This window comes from Callorhinchus milii, unplaced genomic scaffold (assembly GCF_018977255.1).
Source record: "Callorhinchus milii isolate IMCB2004 unplaced genomic scaffold, IMCB_Cmil_1.0 Scaffold12, whole genome shotgun sequence".
Taxonomy (NCBI): domain Eukaryota; kingdom Metazoa; phylum Chordata; class Chondrichthyes; order Chimaeriformes; family Callorhinchidae; genus Callorhinchus; species Callorhinchus milii.
Window position 1 is genome coordinate 3,342,922 of NW_024704753.1, and position 24,686 is coordinate 3,367,607.

Consider the following 24,686-nt stretch of genomic DNA (forward strand, 5'->3'; position numbering starts at 1 on the left):
CCAATCTCGTCGCAAGAGGAACGGCTCCACAGCAGAAATTAGATCTCATCTCTGGAGTGCGTTACTCTAGGGATTCAGTTACACAGAGTCTGTCTCCCAGTGCCAAGTGTGGCATTTGAGTGAGTGTAGAACACACACTCATCGCTAGCTATAAATATGTACCCCCTCCAACCCAATACAACAACACAGCACAATTTGATCTGGTCCCTGCTTCTCATTACAACACTTATTCAGCCCAGCATTTGCTTGAGAACTCGAGAGCATCTCCTGCGAGCTCTGCAGAGAATTATTGCCTTTGCCACTGAATGCCGTCCCCATATCCTAGCACGATATTAATTGGCATGGCTTTTATCTTCCCTGTTTTTTTGTGAATGATTCAATTAAACTGGCAATTCAATCAGCGCAAAATGTAATGAGGAACGTAATAGTTCAATATAGATAACATTATCTGTCAGGAAATCTAAGAGCTTTTTATAATTGAAACTGGAATGCAAACACTCCCGGTTTGCAAGATTAGAAACTATTAACTAAATGCAAATTCCAGTGGTAATGTATGACTGGAAAGGAAATGAAAAGCTGGAAAGAAGTGAGCCCCAGAGATTGTGACTACTGCGCTGCAGAATGCCAGTTATTTTGAACAAAGCAGAAGAATCCGAGATCTGTAGTGTGCAGCGTGATAATGCAAATCAAATTTACATTTTATTACAGTTCAATAAGAAGCAATTAATGACGCGGAACTAACATCAACAAGGACCAATGACTTTTGAGTTGGGATATAATAACAATACTCCTTCCATTTGTTACAGAGCCTTTCCCGTAAATGCTCCGAGATGCCGTCTGGCATGAAGAGCGCTATATAAACGCAAGTTGTTGTTGTCGACGGGGGAAATGTCTCAAAGCGCTTCACAGGATGTAATGCAAAGAGTAGTGACTGTGTATTTTATAGGCAAACGAGGCAGTGAGAAAAAAGAAGAGGGGAAAGGGATTCGGGTGGAAACAGTTGTACCGAGAAATTTTAGTGGAGCTTTTAAGTCCTCAGCGATATTTCATTTTGACAGGGAGATGAATTCATTCATTTCACACAGTTCTCAATGGAACTGAAATGCGTATATGCAATAACAATGAAAGCTTAAGTGAAATACAAGGAAGCAATGGTTAGGACTGGACTGCATTATTGTTTGACAAACGAGACTTAACGATTACTCCTCTCTGCACCGAGCAATCCAGGACACCACGTAGATAGTCCAGACTCATTTTCGACACTTGTAAGATGCTTTCAAAGTCTGCGGGGAAAAAATTATCTTCAGAAAATAAGTGAATACATTTAAGCTTTCTACCTGTATCTCTTTCCCCAAGTCATGAATGTGTATTGCAGGATAACAAAGTAGCACCGGGTGTGTGACTGTAAACACGGTCAGAGAGGAAGGTGACCTGAAGATGGGACAGGAAAGGGACAAGTCGGAGGGATAGAGGGAGAGTGTTCTAGAGTTTTGGGACTTAGAGGCTTGAAAGTGTGGCCCCCAATGGTGGCTCAGAGGGTTATGGGGAGAAAGCTGGTGATTGGGGTTAGTGAAAGTGACTTGCTCTGTCAAAGAGCCGGCACAGACTCGATGGGCCGAACGGCCTCCTTCTGTGCCATAACATTCGATGACAAAAAAATCTATGAATGGAGGCGACCGGTAGTGGGATTGGAGAAAAAGCAGGTCGGAGAGCTAGGGAAGTGTCAGGGCATGAAGGGATTTGAAGACCTCTTTGATGGGCAGTGAATCCGGTAATGCAGTGAATCCAATTAAAATTAACATTGTCTTTAAGTAGTTTGTTCCTCAGTGTCACACGCCCTTCCTCACTCACCCCACCCACCCCACCCCACCTCCGAACTTCTGGGTGTTTCAAGAAAAGCTCGTGGCTTGGGGCTGCAGTGCTCAAAATTAAAACGAGAGAGAGTTCATCTTTAAGCTGGTGGGGCTGTCAGACAAAGCCAGGGTCTGATGTTATCAGTATTGTTATCAGATTACTTTTCCGGGGGTAATAATCTGTTCAAAAAAAGTCATGATTTGGTCACACAATCCACGACTGTTTGTGGGACGCGGCTGTGCGCAATTGGCTGCCCCATTTCGCCCACAGATATACGGTCAATTCACTTTACACTATATTCTGTGAAGCGCTTTGAGACGTCTCGAAGACACGATTAAGGCGCTGTATCAAAGGCAAGGATTAATATTATTATTACAAATGTCCAGAAACTGCGACAGAAGCTGGTCTAAAACAGCAAGTTCCCATCTGTCCTTGGTGCTTAATTTTAACAATAATTTTAATTGTAATGTAATTTACTTTATCATTTTAAAAGTAATTTTAAAATAACTTACAGTGTACTCTGTGAAGCCCTTTGAGACGTTTCAATGACCTGATCAGGCACTGTATCAAATGCAAGAATTATTATTAGTATTCATAGTAATTGAACCCATTTTTCATATCTTCTATCGGATGTTTTATTGTTTCTTTCTGATCTCGTCTCAAGCGGGAACTAAGATGATCCATAGCTGCTTAGCGGCTGTATTGACTGACAGTGAAAGATTATACCGACAAGACATGGGTCAGTTTGAAGGGAAAAAAAAGGGATTTCTCTTGGAAAGAGAAACAAATCAAGAGCTGGCAATTCTCCCTACCTGAGTAAGCAAATGGAATCGCACTTTCATTGAAATCTATGTTCCAGTGCTGCGCAAATTCACGGTACAATGAAAAAGCCTTGAAGATCTGGTATGGCAATGAGTATTGGGATTGATACAGGATTTGTTCGCTGTTGTTTTGGGCTTTACTTATGTTCAGCTGCTGGTACCTCTGCCTGTGAGATAGAGACTCACCCCGAGACCTGAGCTGTTAAACTTGGCTGCCACTTCCACACAACCCACCACCTCAAGCGCTTTGAGACCTTTCAGCGCGATAAGGCACTGAACCAAATTCAAGTATTATTTATTATTCCAATGCTGCTAATCTTGGCATTTGATTCAAGACTGAGATTGATAGGTTTCTAAAGGATAGAGGGAATAAGGGATATGGGGATAAGGCGGGCAGATGGAGTTAGGTTAGAAGATCAGCCATGATCTTATTGAATGGTGGGGCAGGCTCGAGGGGCCGAATGGCCTACTCTTGCTCCTAATTTCTATATTCCCATGTTCTTATGTTCCTATGATATAGCACCCATAACATCTTGAAAGGCTTCACAAGTTTTTTCTTTAAAGTGCAGTGACTGTGTATTTGTAGGCACATGAGGCCGGCAATTTACACACAGCAATGTGCCACACACAGCCGCAAAGAAAGGATTTGTTGGCCTGGATACTGGGAGAAACTTCCCTGTCGTTCAGGTTTGATGGGCCGAAGGGCCTCCTTCTGGGTTGAAGATTTGTATGCCTCTTTTTTGAAATAGAGATACGGGATCGTGGTTTAACACCTCGTCCAAATGACGTCGCCTCCAACAGAGCAGCTCTGTCTCCCCAGTGCTGTGCTGGAGTGCTGCGCTGGCGGTGAGATCAAAGTTCTGATTAGTTGAAGCTTCATTCATTTTTGCGGTACATTAAAACTTTATACAAATAATGTAAATCTCCCAATTAAAATCAGTCGTTGACTCGGTACCTGTTCGTAGGAAGTTACTGTGTGCAAACTGGCTACTTCATTTGCCCAGAAAAACGCAGTCACTGCATTTTACAGGTCATCCTGTGAAGCGCTTTGGGACGCTTTGTTTCAATGGATTGATCAGAAAAATAATAATAAGCATCAAGGATTTCTTTAGCTGAAGAAAACAAAGTTATTCATTTCCGCAGTGAATCATCGAGGTTATAAAACATGCACAGCTACAGTGCGTGCAGAGGCATCAGAATATACTCGGGATGCTTACAAGGCTTGGTGTGAAAAGGAGCACAGGTTCAAGAAACTCTTTAAGTCTTCAGGGCTGCGATTCAGAGTGCAGGATTTGTATACACATATGCTGGCACTGCCACTTGACACTGCCCTCCATCAATCACTGAGCCATCGACCAGAGACAAAACCCCACTGCAAATTAAACCTTGCATTTCGAGCAATTGGTATTCCCGCCAAATACAGCAATTCAGTTGAAAAACGGATAATGTTTAGGATCCATTTTTTTACCCCGAGGATAAGCATCTTTAATTAGAGCCAGTTCCACATTGAAAGAATACGTTGTAATCTAGATCGGTCATGGCGCACACGGCTTCAGTCACGCGACTCACTTAAAGGAGCGAGCGTTTCAATCCGTGTTTAATCTCGGGTGCAGTAGTTTACAAACCCACTTTGTGAAACGCCGATACTCTTTTCCTGGCTGACCTGTGTTTTGCAGGAGTGAAAATAAGCACGTTGTTTTGCTTTAATCGTAATCGAGAGCAAGAGTCTTGCTGATAGTGCATCTCCCTCGATGTCAGACTGTGTGATATTCGCAGGTTAAACTTGAGGAGTTAGCACAACACACACTCTGTGATCCTCAGTCTTGTCTCAGGCCAAACCAAACCTGTGCCAAATCCACTCTGGCGTTGGGTAAGCTACGTGCGTCCTTCCAGGAAGAGCGTGTTCGTTTCCATTCTAGACACGGGGATTTTCCATGTGTAGGTGGCAAACATATGTGGAACTGTCAGTCTGCTTTGGATGCTCTATAACATGACGCATGTGCGTTCCTGCACGTGAGAGACACACGACCGACTCATCCCAAATTCCGTTCGACCTTAAGCCATGGTGGGGTGGGGGTGGTGGGGGCTGCGGTGGAGGGGACGGCGGGTAAGAATGCCGCCAGCTGGACAGAGGTGTCGCCCTCAAGCCAAACTGTACATTTGGTAACAAACCACTCAGAACAAATAATCGTCGAAACGAAGATGCGGCATCGCTCAATGTAGGATCCGTGTGCTTTCTCTTTCATCCGAAGAATAGCCAGCACCACCAGCAAACTAAGCCTTTTTCTTGTCGAGTGAGTTTGCAGCCAATGTAATTTGTGCCAGAACGAATTACCCCGTACATCCCTCTCAGATGTATTTCTTATGCAAGAGGAAATCTAAAGGAAAGGTCCCTTTATGAATACTTCCGTTGCCATTTTTTGCCCTCTGTGAGGCCTCAGAAGGTAATATTTATTGCTTTAAACTTTTACTGTTGTCATCATTACTATTTGCCCCCGATATGAAGGCATGCTGGCACACGCCGGGCATATCAATGAGGATTTAATTACATTCCGGTGGCATTTTGGGACTGGGGAGCAAACCGCTCGCTGATCACAGGAGGCGAGAACACAAGCAAAGCGGTGAGATTGATTCGGGAGAGTGAAAGGATTGAGTTCGCAGCCTTTCATCTCTTTTCATCAAATCAGAAGGGGATTTAGGAGATGCTGATGCAGTTTAATGGATTAGAGGTGAGCCGTATGAACAGATTTCTTTTTTTTTGCTTTTTACCAATTTTCTGCCCTCTTCTCCTCTTCCACCAACAGTCAACAGGGAGTCCACAGGGAGGTTCAAGACTCTGTAAAGCCAAAAGAACTTGCAATAATCCTGTAGCTCAGTGGTTAGAGCGCTCGCCTCACGAGCGGCAGGACCTGGGTTTGATCCCCGGGCAGGGCGAAGCGGTGGGCAAGTTTCCTTACTCCACACGCCTCTGTTTACCGAGCAGTAAGTAGGAACCCGGTTGTTAGTCGATATTTTTTAAAAGTTACAATTTGATCACTCATTCCACGACTGTTTGTGGGACACTGCTGTGTGCAATTGGCTCCCGCGTTTCGCCACAAAATGTACAGTCAATTCACTGTACAGTATATTCTGTAAAGCGCCTTGAGACATTTCGAAGACGTGATTAGCGCCTTATCAAATGCAAGGATTATTATTAGATTATTATTATTATAATGCACATTGCAGGCCTTTGGGCTGATTTTGTTTGAGTTGGCCGGACGTCTGATACATGCAGAAACCCATCATTGTCTTAAAAAGATAATCCAAACGAGATTCAATACTTCCTTTTAGAAAATCCTTGTATTCGGGCACAATTCCATTTTACTGCTGAACACTGAGCAAATTGGGACCTTTTTTTTTTGGCAGCCGGGTGGGTGTCTGACACAATCAGAAACCCATCACTGTGCTTAAGAGTCTCCAAACCCAACTGAGAGTTCTACGCCTGCCGAACACAGCTGGAAATTTCCAGGTGTCTGGGATTTCCATGGAGAGCAAAACCCAAGGTTTAGGTTTGTCTTTGTTAGAGCTGCCTGTCCAGGTGGACATTAAAAATGTCTATTTGAAGAGAGTTGAGCAGTTTTTCCCAGTGTCCTGGCCGACAAGTTCCCCAGATAATATTGGTTGTTCACTTCATGGCTGTACGGGGACATTGATGTGGGCAAATTGACTGCCGTGTTGGATCACTTGACAGTAAATCCTGTGAAGCGCTTTGAGATGTCTCGATGACACGATAAGGTGCAATGTCAAATGCAAGGATTATTATTATTATTACCATCATAATCATTAGTATTATTTCAGGGCTGACATCTACTTGGCTTGAGCTCAGCTAATCAGAAATCCAACCTACGATCGTACAGTCTGCACATCTCAGTGACGCATTGAGGTAACTGTTTGAGCGATCAAAATAGTTACAAAAATATTGTTTGTTCACGCTTTGGTTGGGTCTCAATTAAACAATGCAATGCATTGTCAAGTGTATGATTAAGTGGAATGAAATACATTCTAGTTCTACACAACTATTCTCCTTGCTTCTTCAATCACAAACAGAAAGCCATCCGTGTGACAATTGAATTTATTTCTCTGTGGGTCATCTTGTTCAGTGTGTTGCATTGTTACGGCTATTAATGTTGAAGCAAGTCATTAGCTGTTTACAGAATCGCTGCTTCATAAATGAAAGCGAATTACTGAACACAATAACATGCAGCGGAGCACTGAATTAATACATTGCAATACAAGTTTACATTTGTAAAGCACCTTTCAGGTCGGGAGGATGTCCCAAGGTGCTGGACAGTCAGGGATTTGGACTCGAGCTGGAGTTGGGATCAGGGCAGGTGGAGGGTAGGAGGGTGACTGAAGGCACAGTCGAAGAGGAAGGTCTTGAGATGGGCCTTGAAGGAGGCGAGGGAGTGGACGAGGCGAACGGAATATGGGATGGAGTTCCAAAGGGCGGAGGCGAAGAGGCTGAAGGCCCCAACCGCCGATGGCGGGGTGGGCCAGGCGGGGGAGGTGGAGTCTGCTGAGTGGACAGGTTGATATAGGGTCAGCTGGTCACAGAGGTAGGGAGGGGATGTGAAGGGGTTGTCGGGGGAGGGGGTCTATAAGATCCCAACCAACCTCAGAACACCTCGACGTGCAGCGACCTTTCTATCCGGTTAAACGTTGGGAGAGGAGGATTGCACCCCAATCCCGCCGTCAGCGAACCCGTGTCATCACGGAGCGTGTTCTAACGGGGGAATTCTCCGTGCAACCGCTCTCAGTTCTTGTTCCCGCTACTTCCCAAGCCTTGGCGACCCTTGTCTACAATTGTGGATCGAGCACAAATTCGGTTCATTGCGTTGTGCTGCTTTCGTTAAGGTAATAAAGCAGGCACGGCAGGTAAACAAACAACCCTCTTCCTCGGACAAAGCGACATGCAGCTCAACCCGTTCAGAAGAACCGCGGAGAGGGAAAAGCTATCCACTCCTGTAGTTTCCATCCGTATTTTGCTGTCTGAACCATGTTGTGTCGTAGAGACTGACACGAGCTCCAGCATTCTGTTCAGCTTTCACTCGCGGGATTTGACAGTGACGGAGAGCACCGGGTGCAGAGGAGGTTAAAGGGAGGCAAAGTAAAGTGGAACGATTTGATCATCATGAGGCTCTTCCAAATTCATTTCACATTTCACATGTAAACAGGGGAAGATAATTGCTGCTTGTACCCAGTAATTACAGCAAAGATAGCGATGGTATTCTTTCAGATAATTACAGAATCCTTTAATTAGGCAATCTTTCCTTCGTTGTTTGTCACAATTATTTTCATGCAGCATAAACATAAAAGCTATTATCTATTGAAATTACTCACTGCTCCTTTCTATGATGCTGCGATCATCAGTTCCCACATGGGATTGTTCATGCCAGCAATAAAGTACAGCGACTGACCAGGCACAGCTCGGAGAATATTTATTCTCCCCCCAAACCCCCATCCTATCCCCTTAAATTGATCTTTTCTCCCTCGAGGTCCTCGCTAAACACTATCTATGAATCTTAAACACGTACTTGCCCTTTCTCAGCTCCTGTTGTAATAACACCTCTGGCTATGTTTTTCTCTTGATATCAACAGCCCGAAAAATTCCACCCAGTTTAATTTTTCTTAATTTCGGTTTCCCCAAAGTTACCCAGCGTTACTTGCTGGGGAAAGAAATATCTTCGATCCGGCCTTAACTTTCTCTGTTTAAAGACCTGCCTGAAAAGCAGCTCGCAAATGAAGACATTGAGTTGAGGAGTTCTCCGCAATCCTGTGTGATCATATAGCAATAATGATCCTTACATTTGATGTTGCTCCTTTCACTTCGGGAGGATGTCTCAAAGCGCTGCACAGTTTATTGGCGGATTGTTTTCCGGGTCTAATCCCTCCACAAACAAAATTGGGACACTCAATCCGCGACTGTTTGTGTGACACTCCTGTGCGCAATTGTCTGCCGTGTTTTGCCCACGTGCTATGCAGTCAATCCACTTTACAGTATATTCCGTGGAGCACGTTGAGACATCTTAATGAAGTGACAAGGCTGCATATCAAAAGCAAGGATTATTATTATATACGCACACTCTGAAATCCCGAAACCTTGGCTCTCGCCGACTTGCGCCTAATACTCTCCAGGATAAATGAGATGTATGTTTTTCTCATCACCATCGCCCTCTGGGGAGAGAGTGAGAGAGAGAGCGAGAGAGAGTGCACATTCCATTCCTGACAGAGAAATGTCTGTGTCGAGGTGTAATGCATGGAACTCTCAGTCTGGTTTTGGATACTCTTAAGGACGGTGATGGATTTCTGCGTGTGTCAGACACCCACACGGCTGACAAAAAATGTTCCAGCTCACTCAGAGTGCAGCAGTACAATGGGAACGTGAGTTGTGGCTAAATACAAGGATTTTCCAAAAGGAAGAAAGAAGTTCAATGAAGACTCGCAGACCAAGTCATGAATCACTTCCAACCAGTGTTCAAAGCCGGCTTTAGAAATAGAACAGCCTGCAATTTTCCATTCGAACGTATGGGCAATCAATCAGCACCAAACAAATGCTTTAAATAATTGTTCCCATTGAGAGTGTGCCATTAACTGATGTGTATTGTGTAAAGGTAATGAGATGTCCTTGTAAAACAGTGCATTTGTGTTTAAGGCACAGAATAGAGGTGCATTGTGAAACTGATAACCTCACAAGGGTCTCATTACCTGCCTTAGGAGTATTTTTTTGGTCAGCTGGGTGTTTGTTTGCACATGCAAAGATCCAGAGGGATGCAAACTGCTTACCTAACGGTCTGCAGTTGGAGAAAAAACGAGTTTGGTTTGGATAAAGAAGGCCTTTCGACCCATTTGATCTCATCTTTCCTGTAAATCCTCTCTGCCTCTCTGCCCCCACCCTTTGGAACTCCATCCCACATTCCCTTCACCTCGTTCCCTCCCTTCAGGCATGTCTCAAGATCTTCCTCTTCGACCACACCTTCAGCCCTCTTCACCCTCCCTGATCCTAACCCCCTCGCTCGGGTTCAAATCCCTGATTTCCAGGGCCTTGGGACGCCCTCTCGATGTGAAAGGCGCTATACCAGTGTCATTTTGTTTTGTACCCAGCCTACAGCATCGAGTCTTGTTTAAATAAGCCAAGTGTCCTGGCCTCATTTCACGTTGCAAAACCCTCTGGATAAAGACATACTTCTTGGTGTCAGCCCTGAAATTGCCCTTTGCAACTCTAAAACCTCGTTTTCTGCCGTCTCAACGCATTTCAAAGTAATGGGCTGGAATGAAGTCTTTGAGTACTGCAGATACTGCTAAACCCCAGCAACCGCAGTTCACGTTGCAAAACAGTTAAACGATCCTCTGCCAGATAAACACAATTAGGCAAAAGTCCATGCTTTTTGCTCAGTTGTACATAATTCTGTTCAGGGCTGTTTGTAGGACATTGCTATGCACAAATTGGCTGCTGTGTTGCTTTCATTATACATACCAGTGGATGTTGAAAACTTTTAACAGTGCATATATTTTTTCAGCGAGGATTGCGTTTGCACCAATTTGGACAAATAGCAATTAGCAGTAAATTATAAGTGCAGCACTTCAGGATAACCAAGGGCGTAATTGCGTTACAGTGCCATTATTTTACTTGAAGCTCGTAATTATTCATTAAACTCCAATTGGTTTTACAACTACCGTGTACATATGTGCGTTCACATTGGCTACAATGGCTGAGCTGTACAACAGCATTACGTTTAGGTGGCGAATGCAAAAACATAAAGAAATGATAATAATAATGATAATAATCTTTGCATTTGATATAGCGCCTTATCACATGATTGAGACGTCTCAAAGCGCTTCACAGCAAATACTGTAAAGTGAATTGACTGTATATTTTGTGGGCGAAATACAGCATTCAATTATGCACAGCAGTGTCCTACAAACAGCCATGGATTAAGGGACCAAATTGTTTGTTTGTTATGAGGGATTATTACCAACGGAAAGCGATCCCCCATTCGACTAACTACCGGGTCCCTACTTACTGCGGGCTAAACAGAGGCGGGTGGAGTAAGGAAACTTGCCCAAGGTTTCTCACTGCCGGGGAATCTAACCCAGGTCCTCTCGTTTGCGAGGCGAGTGCTCCAACTGATAACACTACAGGACTCCAAAAGGTGACAAGACGCTTCGAATGTATCATTTTCCCCAAGCAATACAACTTCTTAAATGAAATTCGGTAGTAGTTTCCTTTGTGAAAAGGCAGCTTCTTGAGTGTTTTGTTGACCAGACAAGCTGTTTAAAGATAAATCGTTTGAAATAAAATGATTAAGTGAATGATAGTCGGGTGTGCAGTGTTAAGCTGACGGATAGCTGTTTTAGAAGATATGAAAAAAAAACTTAGTGACTACCATATTGCGAAATAGCAACTTAAATAGGCTTCAGTGCTTCAGCAATGAGAGAAACATATATCCCATTTATCTTCATTTGTTGTCCTCGGCATGCGAAGGGTAAGTTCCTGGGAACTAGCCGTCGAATCCACAGGGGATCCTTGCTGCTTAAAGAGAAAATTTCGTCTGAAATTACACGGCTCACTCTGTTTACTGCCCTATAAATTATGAGGACAGGTTACATAAACTTGATCTCTATTCCCTTGAGGTTAGAAGGTTGAGGGTTGATCTGATTGAAGGTTTTTTTCAAAATAATAAAGGGATTCGATAGGGTAGATGCAGAGAAATTATTTCCTCTGGTTGGGGAATCTAGAACAAGGGGGCAAAATCGTAAAATTGGAGCGAGGCCATTCAGGAATGAAATCAAGAAGCAGCTTTTCACCCCAAATGGAAATCTGGAACTCTCTTCCCCTAAAAGGCTGTGGACGCTGGATCCATTCACATTTTCAAGACGGAGATGGATGTTAGATCAGGGTATTAAGGGATACGGGGCAAGGGTAAGATATTGGACTTGAGGTACAGATCAGCCGTGATCTTATGGAAGGGTGGAACAGGCTCGAGGGGCTGAATGGCCTCCTCCTGATTCTATGTTTCTATATTTTGTGTCTTCATGCAACCAACTTCATTTTACCGGAATCAGTCATGTTCACAACGTTCCTAAGTTGAGACTTACAGCAGAAAAGGTTGAGGGGGGGGTTTAATAGAGGTGTCCAAAATTATGAGGGGTGTTGGTTGAGCGAAACCGTTTCCTCTGGCAGGTGGGTCGGTAACAAGGGGACACAGATTGAAGATAATTGGCCAAACAAAACGGAGGGACGACGAGGAGACATTTTCTCCATTTTACTGAGAGTATGATACCAATGCAAGTTGCTGCATTTTGGTTCAATCTCAGCCTCCACAGTGTTTATAAAGTAAGTGCCTTTGAGAGCTGTGTACCACTACCTCAGAGATCAGAATATCTATCTTGATGTAGTTGATTTATGAAAGGGCACTCTCAGGAAGGAGCCAAAGGATTTATCGTCCAGCCAGTTTCAGCCTTCACTTAGCTACAACAACAACAACAACAAGATTCCATTTATAAAGCGCCTTTCACGTCAGGAGGACGTCGGAGCTACGCCCGATTCCAAACCTGTTCACGTCCCGATGGAAATCTTACCAGGACATTCCTTTTATAGATGCCTGACTCAGGTTGATGCCAGTGCTGTCGTGGGGGTTGCAAGTGGATGCTTTTCAGACGTTTCGAAGCGATGCACGTGTTTTCGAATTTAAGATCAGACTTAATAATATTAATCATAATAAGACATGGTAAGGAAAGTAACATCTGTCCCTATGTAATGTGACAGTGTTACAGGTCTGGCTGACCCATCGCTGATATCACTTTGAAACCACTTGATGTATTTTGCCCACAAAATACACATGTATTTCGCCCACAAGTCAATTCACTCTACAGTATATCCTGTGAAATGCTTTGAGAGATCTCACAAGAAGAACACAATAATAATAGCAATAATATTCCTTGCATTTGGTGTAGCGCCTTCTCAGGTCATCGAACCATCCCAAAAGCGTGTCACAGGATTTACTGTAAAGAGTAACGACTGGGTATTTTGTAGGTGACGCAGAGGCCAATTGGCGCCCAGCAACTGGCCACAAACAGCCACAAAGTGAATGGTCCATTTTATCTGGGTTTTGTATCCCTAAAAAATTCAGTGATCACCCAATCCACGACTGTTTGTGGGACGCTGCTATGTGCAATTGGCTGCCGCGATTCGCCCACAAAATACACAGTCAATTCACTTTACCGTGAAGCGCTTTGAGACGTTTCGAAGACGTGATAAGGCGCTGTATCAAATACAAGGATTATTATTGTTGTTATGTTACTCCAGAGCCTCAGCAATCAGTTTATACCCTGGATGGGGAGATGGGGTGAAACGGTGAACACATCCCTTCGGATTCTCACAAAGTGAAGTAAAAACAGGAGCATGGAATGGTCTAAATAGAACAGTTGCTCTAAGTTAGCCCAACAATATGAGTGGGTTAGGTGCAGTATATCAAGTGCAAGGAATATTATCAAATGGGGAGGTGACTCACACAATTATGGCACTGAGGGAGTATGATGCTCAGGTGTTTTGTTATAGCAAACAAAGGAGATGAGAGGGAATGTGAATTTGCTGCTTGGGGAAATCTTAAATGCCCACTCTATTTACTTAGCGTGTTTGATGAAACCCACGGAGCTGCAGAGAACAGCTTATATCTTCATTTCTTTCCTTTAGTTAGAGTCAGCTCCGGTGGAAATTCATTTCCTATTTCCGAATGTAAATAACGAAAATTGGACATTCGGAGTTCCACTCGTGTTCAGGGTCGCGAGGGACAGGTCCAGAATACGCTATGTAGTTGTGGGGCTGATCAACAGCCCGACTGAGGCACCAGCAAGGGTGATTGAGGCCAATACGCTCGACCCATTTTCAGAAATAATTCCTCTAATGGGAAGGATCTGTATTACAGTGAGCAAATGAGCACGTCTCAACAACAACAACAACAACTTTGACTGTAGGGAGGAGGTGGACGAGTTAGAGGGAGTCTGGGATGGAAATCCAGAGAACAGGCGCAGGATGGCATTGCAGGGTAAAGATTTGAGCAGCCGCAGACTGGTAGAACATTCAACTCCAGCTAATATCTGCAAGTGATCTCTTGCCATCAGTCTTTGGGTGGAAGGAGAACAGGAAAGCTGGTTGCTGAGTTGAATGAGTTTTAGCCTCTTGTATTTAACATTTGTACAGTCTAATGCTGCTTGGACACATTTAGTTACATTTATTAAGCAGCGCGGAAACCCATTACGGTTTAAAAAGCATTAGTTGATAATAAATATATTTCACTTTGGGAGGACGTCTCAATGTCTATTAAGTGCCAGGAATGGACTTGCACTGTGCGATTTATAGATATCGGGTATTTGCTTGTGCAGTAATATACGGGGTGAAAATCGCACTGTGCAATGCATCTTTTGTAAGAACTTAATACTTTAATTGAAGAAAAAAGGACCGGTTGTTGATTAGCACATAAATGTGTCCAAGTGGAGTCCTGTAGCTCAGTGGTTAGAACACTCGCTTTGCAAGTGAGAGACCTGAGTTCAATTCCAGGCAGTGGGCGAAACCTTGGGCAAGTTTCCTTACTCCACACAGAGCCTAATAATAATCCCTCCAAAAACCAAAAACAATAATAAATTGGTCATTTTCAATCTACGACTGTTTGTGGGACATTGCTGTGCGCAATTGGCTGCCGCGTTCGCCCACAAATATACAGTCAATTCACTTTACAGTGTGTTCTGTGAAGCGCTTTGGGGCGTCCTCCCGACGTGAAAAGCGCTATATCAAATGCAAGGATTATTATTATTATTATTAAGTGTGTTGGGAATGGGCCCAACCCACCGATCCTCCAACATTCTTCACAATGGTTATGCCCAGAATCTGGCTGTAATAATAATAATTCTCGCATTTTGATATAGAATTATTACCCCCAGACAAGCGATCCACCAGTCGACTAACAACCGGGTTCCTACTTACCGCAGGGTAAACAGAGGCGTGTGGAACAAGGAAACTTGCACAACATCTCGCCCTGCCCGGGAATCGAACCCAAGTCTCCTGCTTGCAAGCCGAGGGCTCTCACCACTGTTGTGAAAATTGTGGCCGCACAGATCTCAGCGTTCCCCACCAAACTGCAGCCCAGTGTGTGGCCAGAGTCTGACACAAAGATAATGAAGCATGTCGCGAAACAGCAACATACTCGCCCCGGGGTCCTGTCAATGGCTCGTCATACACTGGTCACTTTACAAATCAACGTACGTGTTAATTAGCATCATAGGTGTTTAATTAAAATATCTGGCAAGTCACATATTTCCTGCCAAAGGTGAAATCCCATGGCTGAATCCATAAGTGGCCCAGTGTTTAATTAAACAACTCTTTCACATAGGCAATATTGTTTCTGTTGCAAAAGGAACCTTCTGACAACATTTTCTGGTTAGTTTTCGGCGAACTTGCAATCAGTTTGGAGTCCGACAGCAACAACAACAACTTGCATTGGCACAGCATCCATCACATTGGGGAAAATCACGGAGTGCTTAACCTCGCCGGGTCGGGGAGAAAGTGGTGCTGAGTGTAGGCACGGTCGAAGAGGAAGATGTTTAGGTGTGATACAATACAATACGAAATTACATATGTATGTAAGGTCAAGGTGCTGGACAGTCAGGGATTTGGAACTGAGCTGGGAGTTGGGATCAGGAGGGGTGGAAGGTGGGGAGGGGAGGTGAAGGAGGGTGGCCGAAGGCACAGGCGGTCGAAGAAGAGGGCCTTGCGCCATGCCTTGATCTGATCTGAAAAGAGAGAGCAATGAGTGGGGGGGCAAGGCGGAGGGATTGAGGGAGGGAGGGAGGGAAGGAATACTTAGCTTTATGTGTATTTCCCAAAGACTTGTGCCAACAATGGCAAATTGCATTTGTGTAGCGCCTTTCATGTCAGGAGGACGTTCACAAAGCTCTGACTTATCTGCTGAGATCATAATTGCAATCACCAAGCTCATAACAGTTGGTATGCTGCTCGCTCTGCTGTCTGGGTCATCCTAAGCAGTCAATGCGCTAATCAACGACTGATCACTCTTATCAACGCTTGTGTTAATTAGCATCATAGTTGTTAATTAAAACATCTACTTGTCATCATTTCCTGCCAAAGCCTGTGCCAGTGAATATGTGAAAGAAGTTTCTCGGAGGCTCACATGGGACATTCGGATTTAGAAAACCCTTCAGCCTATTTAATTCCTTCCTCTCATAGTTACACCCGACCCTCATCCCTTCATGGCACCAAGCTATTTGCATGTTTTGCCTTTGGTTTAACAAATATAGGTTTAGAAGAGTCTGTGTGTTGTTGCTTCGGATGTCCTTTGGATGAGATGTAAAAGTGCCTGTGACCCATTCAGGTGAATGTTAACAATCCCATGGCGCTATTCGAAAAAAGAAGAGAGTTTCTCCCTGAATGTCCGGGTTGACAATTCTCCCCCGGCTGTTTGTGGAGACATCTCTGTGTCCAAATTGACTGCTGCATTCACCTACAAATACACGCACTGCACTTCACAGTAGTTCCTGTGAAGCACTTTGAGGTATTTCAACGACATGGGGAGGGGATAAGGAGGTGCGGGATGGAGTGCAAGGACAAGTACATTATAACGATAACACAGACAATATTAAAGATTACTGTTCCCTCCTCATCTGGGGTGTTTGCAGTCAGTGAGGTAATTGTGGTCTGGTTGCGAGTTCATTGTCTCGATGGTTTATCAGCGGTTTCCATGACTTGACAGCACCCTTGTGCAACCGTCCTTCAGCGTGGAACTTAATACTGTTTCTGTTTTCTTATTGACACAGAGAATGGCAAGCTTCATGGACCAGCCTTCATCCTTGAGCCAAATGACGCTGTGTTCCCTGTGGATTTAACAGAGAAGAAGGCAATGCTGAACTGCGAAGCAAGAGGAAACCCAGCACCACATTACAGGTCAGGTTACTGCACTGTCTCCGTCAATAGGTTTTGACTGGAAAAGCTAGTTGGTGTCTCCTTTAAAAGGGTCAACAAGATGTGAGATGATTTGTGTATGCATGTGTTGCTGGGGGATGGATAACAGCACCATTAAATGCTACAGCTGTAAGTAATTATTCAATAAGGATTAAAAAGAGCGCCAAGCTTGGGATCAGACTTAATGGATAACTAATTAACATGGGTTCAGGCGTACTGCCCTTTCTAACTATTTGACGTCTGCCATGATTTTTACTGGCACTTTATGGAAATTTTCACCATCGCTTAATGCAGTGCCACAGAGGGGCTCCTGACCACTGGTCACTGCGTCAATAACTAGAGGGCAACCCAGTTAAAATCATCAACAAAGAAAATAAGGGAGAGGTTCGAGAGTTTTTTTTTAACACACACACGGAAGGTTATTAGGGCGACAGAGAGGTGAGAGACAGGTCTCAACGAGAAAAAGAGAGTGGAACGTGAAAATAAACAGCGAGAGAGAGAGAGAGAGAGATCACAAAAGCACGAGAAAGGAAAAAGAGAGAAGAAAGCATAGAGTGCGAGAGGAAGAAGAGTGAGAGAGAGGGAGGGAGAGAGAGGAGGGTGGGAGAGGCAGTGGATTTTCTTACGATAAAAGATTCCTGTTAACCTGCCTTCAGGTTCCTCTTAACCTGTAGCGTCTGGGAGCCAAGCGCTCGGGGGCGCTACCCGCGCGAAGGGCGCTATCTAAACGCAAGTCGTCGCTGTTGCCTTGAAAATGTTTTCGACTGCACCTTCGATGACCATCTCACAAGCCCTCCCTCACCCGCCCCAGCTCGGGCTCTTCGTTCGAGGGCTGTGAGACGCCCAGCGGAACGCTTTCGAGACGTTTCCCCCTGACGCGAAAAGCGCTGCGCGTCCAACGTAAATTGATGCGGTCGAAACAGTTCATTCATTCTGCGGCGTGGTGAAATCGGTGAACTTCTCAGGAGAGAAGCAGAAGCGAAGGCACAAACTGCTGCGACGCAGGTGATCCCAAGTGAATTACTGTGATGCCGAGTGATCACAAGTAGGACTTAATGTCCCGAAAATAACTCGGGCAAAAAAAAAAAAATTAATCACCCAAAGGATAATCCCTGGACGCACATCGGAGACATGTGATCTCATGTGAAGATGAATGTCTCCCGTATTGTAATGCGATGTGTTTCTCAATAGGCCCCTTTCTTTCGCACTACTATTGATCGGGAAAATAGGACGGGGCTTTACTCTGCCATTAAAAATGATCGATGACAAAGCGCTCGTGTGAAAGATTCTTCCAGCAAAACCAACAAATCGATCCGTTTAATGTCACTGCGGTCTATCGCCGCGGACTTTCACCATTTTGATTTCTCCCAATAAAATGATACAGGCTTCGTAATTTATTTTTAAGTCGCTTTTTTTTAATAAAGGGCGAGCTCTCCTACCCCCACCCCCCCTCTGTGATCCTTATAATCCTTGCATTTGATACAACTTTGTGGGTGTTTGTGGGACTTTGCTGTGAGCAAATTGCCTGCCACGTTACCCGTCAAGAAAATACAGCCACTGCACCTTACAGTGAAGCGTTTTGAGTTATCCCCTCGACTTGAATGGCACTGCCTCGAATGCGAGGATTATTATTACTTTATTATTTTCATAAATTTGCTGTTTACACAGCAGGCCTGAGTGGGGACGCAAGCAGGAGAGTGAAAGTAAGAGCGTGGGTTGGAACTGAACAGGTGTGTTGTGAGAATTCATCGGGATTAGACATCAGCAGAACAAGATAGATTAATAACTGATAATACACTCGGAGCTTCTCATTCCATTCTGTCGTTCTTATCTCGAGATCAGGGCTCATTAGAAGAATCGGGACTCAATAATAGGTCTCTGAATTATGGATGTAATGTGTGACGTGATCATGAAGATATATTAATGCAAAGTAATTTAATTTAGCCTCGCGGAAATCAAGTGCTTTATCACATAAGGAATTAAATGCCTTGTTTGTGGCGACAGCTAGTACCATGCTTCCCCACACTGGGAGCTACTGCTCTCAGGTGAATACAGCAGAGACCCGAATAGCTGCTTTGAGATTGGCTCCCATTGTGGATAAGCAGATTGTGCCGATAATTGGACACAAACTGCAAATTCCTGCGAGGAGTTATCATTATAAGAATCCTTACATTTGGTACAGCACTTTCATGACGTCTCAAAGCGCTTCATGGGATTTACTGTCCAGCGTAGTGACTGTAGATTTTGCAGACAAATGCAGCAGTCAATTGGCGCACAGCAGTAAAATAAACAATACCTTTGCATTTGGTCCAGACCATTTCACGTCGGGAGGACGACCCAAAGCCCATCACAGGATATGCGGTGAAGTGGAGTGACTGTGCGTTTGTGAGCGAACGTGGCAGCCAACTTGCACACAATAATGTCCAAAAAAAGCCATGAAGCAAATGACCAAATGAGGGGGGCTGTTGACCAGGACACCGGGAGAAACCCCCTTCTCTTTTCGAACTGTGCTGTGGGGCTTTAAACATCCACCCAAACTGGCGGATGAGACCTCAGGTTAACTTGTTATCTGAAGAACGGCACCTCTGACAATGCAGTGCTTACCCCAGGCCCTGTACAGGTTCTTCAGCCTCGACTATGTGAGGTTTAAGCCCAGGAATGGGACCTTGAACCCAGCCGCCTGTGACTCAAAGGTCAGAGTCAGGTTGACACCTGAATCATGATGTGAAACAATAAGGTCATATTCTTTAAAAAGTTAGCGTCCTGCATCGAAAGTGCCCGTACAACTGTGCGAAGAGAGGAAAAAGATGACAAATCTTCGGAGTGGGACTTTGTTATAAAAATCATTGAGACGAATTCTTCGATCATTAATCCTACCATTTACCTGTGTTTTTTAAACCACAAGAATGATGTTGTCTAATATCCACAAGCAAGTTAGCATCTCACAGATCCATCATGTTTTATAATGCGACCCGTGGCATGCGCTGTAAACAAAGGGCACACTACACTGATCTTACAATCATTTTGTGCGGTGACAGTGACACATTAGCTTCAGGTTTTTATATGTCGCAAAGCTCGGAATAATTCAAACAAACCAGAAGCGCAATTTGCTTCAATAAAGCGGTTCCGGTGATTAAAATCAAATCTTTACGCACTTTCTCGGCAAGTATTCAGAAAAGATAATATCATTTAATTTTGAGTAACGTGGCTTAAGAAATTTGAATTATTTTGCCCCGACACTTTGAATTTATTTGAAAGAGGCGCTATCGGTAATTTTCAATTACGCGAACTAAATAATTAATATTCACCGTGTAACACCCTCTTGTATGAATGTCATTAATACAATTAGATTTTATGAGCTGCTGTAATTAAAACAAATTATCCTTCTCTGCGATATGAAAAAAAATTACATGAATCGCATCTCATCAAAAGGGCACGAGACGCGAGAGGTTGCAAAATTAGTTCAAGTAAATGTTGCACATTGCCCGGGCTCCTCCGTTTCCTTTTTTGCAGGTAAGTTATTTTTAGAGATGGATTTAAATTTAATGGGAATCCAAATTGCAAACTGTGCAGCTTTAATGCAGCATGAATTGGCGCTAATTGGGTAATCTGGCTGTGTGAGGCTGGCTGGATCATAAGGGGAAATGGAATGTCACTCTGGCACAGTGGGTGTTCGGATATACCTGAACGGAGCTCAATATTGCCTGGTCAGACGGTAGCAGCCTGGTATTCACCTGGCTCTGTAGGTGGCACATTCTCTCCCACTCCCGCCCCCCCACCCCTCCCCCAAAGATAAATTGGTCATTTACTTTGTGGCTGGGTTTGTGGGACATCGCTGTGCGAATACACATTCGACTGCAAATACACAGTCACTGCACTTTACAACGACTACTTAAGACTACTTGACCGTGCCTTCGGCCACCCTCCTCCCCACCACGCCCTAATCCCACCCCGCTCGGGTCCAAATCTCTGAGCGTCCTCCCGACGCGAAAGGTGCTATGCAAATGTAATTTGGGATTGTATTGAGAGGTGTTGATGTTATTTGATGCAGAAGCTCCTCAGCGCAGCTGCTTTACGCCAGCAACAACCTCGCCCACAGCAATGCTACATCTGGAGTTGCTTTGTAGAACGGAAATAGGGTTGCAGATAGAGTGCCATGAAAGGTACTTTAATTCCAACACCAATTCTCTCATAATTAACTAACTGCAGGCCACAAGCTGGGAGACATTTGATTTTGCATTTGATGAAAGAACTCTGCATGGGTAAGCAAGACACATCACTGATACACCGGGCAGGCTGCCACATCGTAAAGCTTTGTTTTTAACCTTGGCCATAAGTCTAACCTTCATCTGTCTCCCATCTAAACTCAATCTCTCCCCCACTGTAAGTCTGAACTCCATCTTTCTCCTTCGGAAGTCGAACATCAATCTCTCTCGGTTGAAAGTCTCAACTCCATCTTAAATGTTTTAAAAACAGACATTTTTTAAAAAAAAAACTCCACAGAAAGTGGTGTGATACAGACTTGGACCCCTGATAGTTTTATAATGATGACAGCAATAAGTTGGATCCTCCTCATGTATGCAAAACCTCAAGGTGAGTTGCCAGTTTAATCAATCAGAAATCATTACGAGTCTTGTCAATCATAAAACCAGACCTATATAGCAAGGAAACATCTTGGTCATTGCTGAAATCTTGTGCTGTGCACATGAAGTATATTATTCTTCATTATGTTATGATTGAGTGCTCCTCATTCCTCACAATAAATCCAGTTTGATATGGTGCTGCCTGCAAAGGTCTAGAATAATAGGTAATAAAAATAATAATCCTTGCGATTGCGTTTGATACAGCACCTTTCATGTCGAGCGAATGTTATCAAAGCGCTTCACAGGACTTATTGTAAAGCGCAGTGACATTTTGCCTACAAAATACTCAATCAATTCCCTTTACAATATATTCTGTGAAGCTCTTTGAGACATCTCGAAGACGTGATAAGGCGCTATATAAAATTGCAAGGATTGTTATTATTTATAGGACAGGCGAGCGTAGCAGCACTGAACAGGTACTTCCACATATATTTCAGACTGACTTATGCTCCTCTCCCCTCCCGATCCAGAGTACTGCAGACGTAAACAAGACCATCCCTGTACCACTTCCATTGAGTCACTGGTGTCAAACTCAGCCACTGCAGATCTGGAAGGTCACAGGCTTGACCATCCGTATAGTTGGCTTGAACGCCACAGGCTTCGGGAGGAGAATGAATCAAACAGCGTGCGTGCACCTGATCATGATTTCAACTGGAATGTGCACAGGTGTGAAGCAAATACCGTGACGCTTCTCACCGTTGCCTCATTCTGAATTGGAAAGTACCCCCCCGTCAGCTTCCAAGTGGGAACGTCATCTGACGTGAGCAGTGAGGTTTCACGATCACAGCTTGTGTGCGTGGTGGGGGAGTAACACACAGTACAACAACAACAACAACTTGGATTTATATAGCGCCCTCCGCGCCGGACGGCATCTCAGAGCGCTTCACAGGACTGACGCCGACACCCACCCAACCTGTTTGTCTTGACATGTCGAGGGATTGGATGAGTAAACCGATGGCGCTTGTGGTGGGGTTGTTAGTGCTTAGGTTGTGATATCTGTGAGTGACGGTGTGTCACAACAGAGAGAGAAAGAGCGAGGCAGAGAACACAAAGGGTTTACGTGTACTTTATGTGTGTTATTCATTTGTACTTGGCAGCAGACATTTTTTTGGGGGCGAGACTTGGCAATGAATTATGAGGGAAGGCATGAAGTGAGGAGTGAGGTTTCGCGTTGAGTGCAGCTCAGAGCGTAGAGTAAGGACACACACACCCATGAGCTTGAGAATCACGAAAATGCAGCAAAGGTTAAAAAAAAGAAAACTAACCCGAATGAGAAACCGAGAGAGAAAAGAGGGAACTCGCACAAGTGATAGTGAACGTTCGAAATTACAGGGTTTGTCAGGCTGGATCTATTCACATTTTCGAGACTTGAGGTGGATAGATACTTGTTAGGTCAGGGTATTAAGGGATATGAGGCAAGGGCGGGTAATTAGACTTGAGGTACAGATCAGCCATGATCTTATAGAATGGCGAAACAGGCTCGAGGGGCTGAATGGCCTCCTCCTGTTTCTATGTTTCTACGTTGTTCTGCTCCTGCTTGATATTATTTCTGTGACACCGAAGAGGTTGTTCAATTACGATGCAGCCGTTTGTCTCAAAAGTAATGCCGAACAGTGATGGTCCTCTTTAGATTCCAGAGCTAACTTTAATAGCTGGCAATCGATGTGTGCAGCAAGCCACGCCTTGACGCTATTAAATGAAGGTTCGCTGGAGCATTCAAATGAAAAAAACAATTTCTCCGAAAAGATTGATGTCTTAACTAAATCGAGACAGCAATGAGGTTGTCGATGCAAAAGTTCAGTGGTCACGGGCAGCACTTATCCACGTCCCAACTGCTCGTTCTTCATTGAACCATTTCTCCACTAGACTGGAAATAATCTGAATATAATAATAATAATCATTTGGTCACTTAATCCATGACTGTTTGTGGGACGTTGCTGTGCTCAATTGGTTGCCGCGTTTCACCCACAAAGCACACAGTCACTAAACTTTACAGTATATTTCTATGAAGCGCTTGAAGACGTCTCAAAGACGCAATAAGACCCTCTGTCAAATGCAAGGATTCTTGTTATTATTAGATGTTTCTGTGGTTCTCTGGAGAATAATACATTCTGTGTTGTCTTGCAGGTGGCAAAGAAACGGATCGGACATCAACATAAACTTGGATTACCGCTACAGTTTGGTCGGAGGGAGCCTGCTGATAACTAACCCGATTAAAAGCCAGGACTATGGAACGTACCAGTGCTTTGCAACCAATTCCTTAGGCACAATCATGAGCAAAGAAGCAAAGCTTCAGTTTGCATGTAAGTTTTCAGCTTTTTATTAGTATTATTATAATATTATTATTATTATTTTATCCCCACACAAAGGGCAAGAGATTCCACCCGGGTCTCGATCTGTCTTCTTAGTATTTAAGAATATGGCAAGTTTTCAAGAGGCTCTTGTAAGAGCTACAGAAAGGAAGGTAATTAATGACTGGAACAGGTTACCAGGAAGGATACTTGAGCCCAGGATTTTAATGTCGGCTTGTTGCTGTGACTGTTGAGTATTTTGGAAGGATGAGATCAGAATGTGTTGAACTAAACTTGTGATCGTGTGAACATGCTCTCCCAGGCTAAGACTAGGTGGAATTTCAGGCCTCGAGGCTCCTGCCGCTGCTGGTTTGGAGTGTGTAATTCAGGCTGCTTTATCGTTGGAAACAAAGATTAGGTTTAGGCGATTTCAGGACAGCCCTAATTTCTGCGAACCTGATGACGATGTTTACATTTGGTACAGCGCCTTTCATGTCAGAAGCACGTCCTAAAGCACTTCGCAGGATACGCTGTAAAGTGGAGTGACTGTATTTTGTAGGTGTACTTCCAGCTAACAGCAGGTACGCAAAACAGTTGGGTGAGATTGCGAGCAGCAGTAAACCTGCATCAGTATTTGACGTTCTGCTCAAAAATTGCGGAGTCGGTGTGGAAAACGAGCAGGAGACGTGCGTTACAAGACTGCAGTCATTATTTGGTGATTAATTGAGCAGCTGTTCCTCGTAATTATAGGTGTACTTAAAATGTACTTTTTTTTAAACACGCTCCCACTTTGCAGATGTAACTTTAATTGACGTGAGTGAACCGAAATATCAGAGAAGCTTGAGTCGCTGTGATCAGGCATTGAAAAATGTCAAGATATATTCATTACTTCTAGAAGGACATGGAGCACTTTTCACAGCCTGAATACATAAAATGAATGAGCGTTTTTTCCCAGTCCAAGCTGCTTAACACAAGGCAGTGTGCCACCATGCGGCAATGGTAATGACATTCGTTCTGGTCTGGTCTGTGTCTTACTTCACCCGTACTGATTGTCCCATTGGGTTCA

General features: G+C 44.1%; 1 protein-coding gene across 1 annotated transcript in view; it reads left to right on the forward strand.

The window, feature by feature from the left end:
- The window catches only part of cntn4 (contactin 4), a 267,986-nt gene that overhangs the window by 46,005 nt on the left and 197,295 nt on the right, over positions 1-24,686 (forward strand). The window contains exons 3-4 of the mRNA XM_042339601.1: positions 16,542-16,668; positions 23,457-23,632. Coding sequence (XP_042195535.1) covers positions 16,542-16,668; positions 23,457-23,632 — 303 coding nt within the window. The remainder of the gene's footprint in view (positions 1-16,541; positions 16,669-23,456; positions 23,633-24,686) is intronic.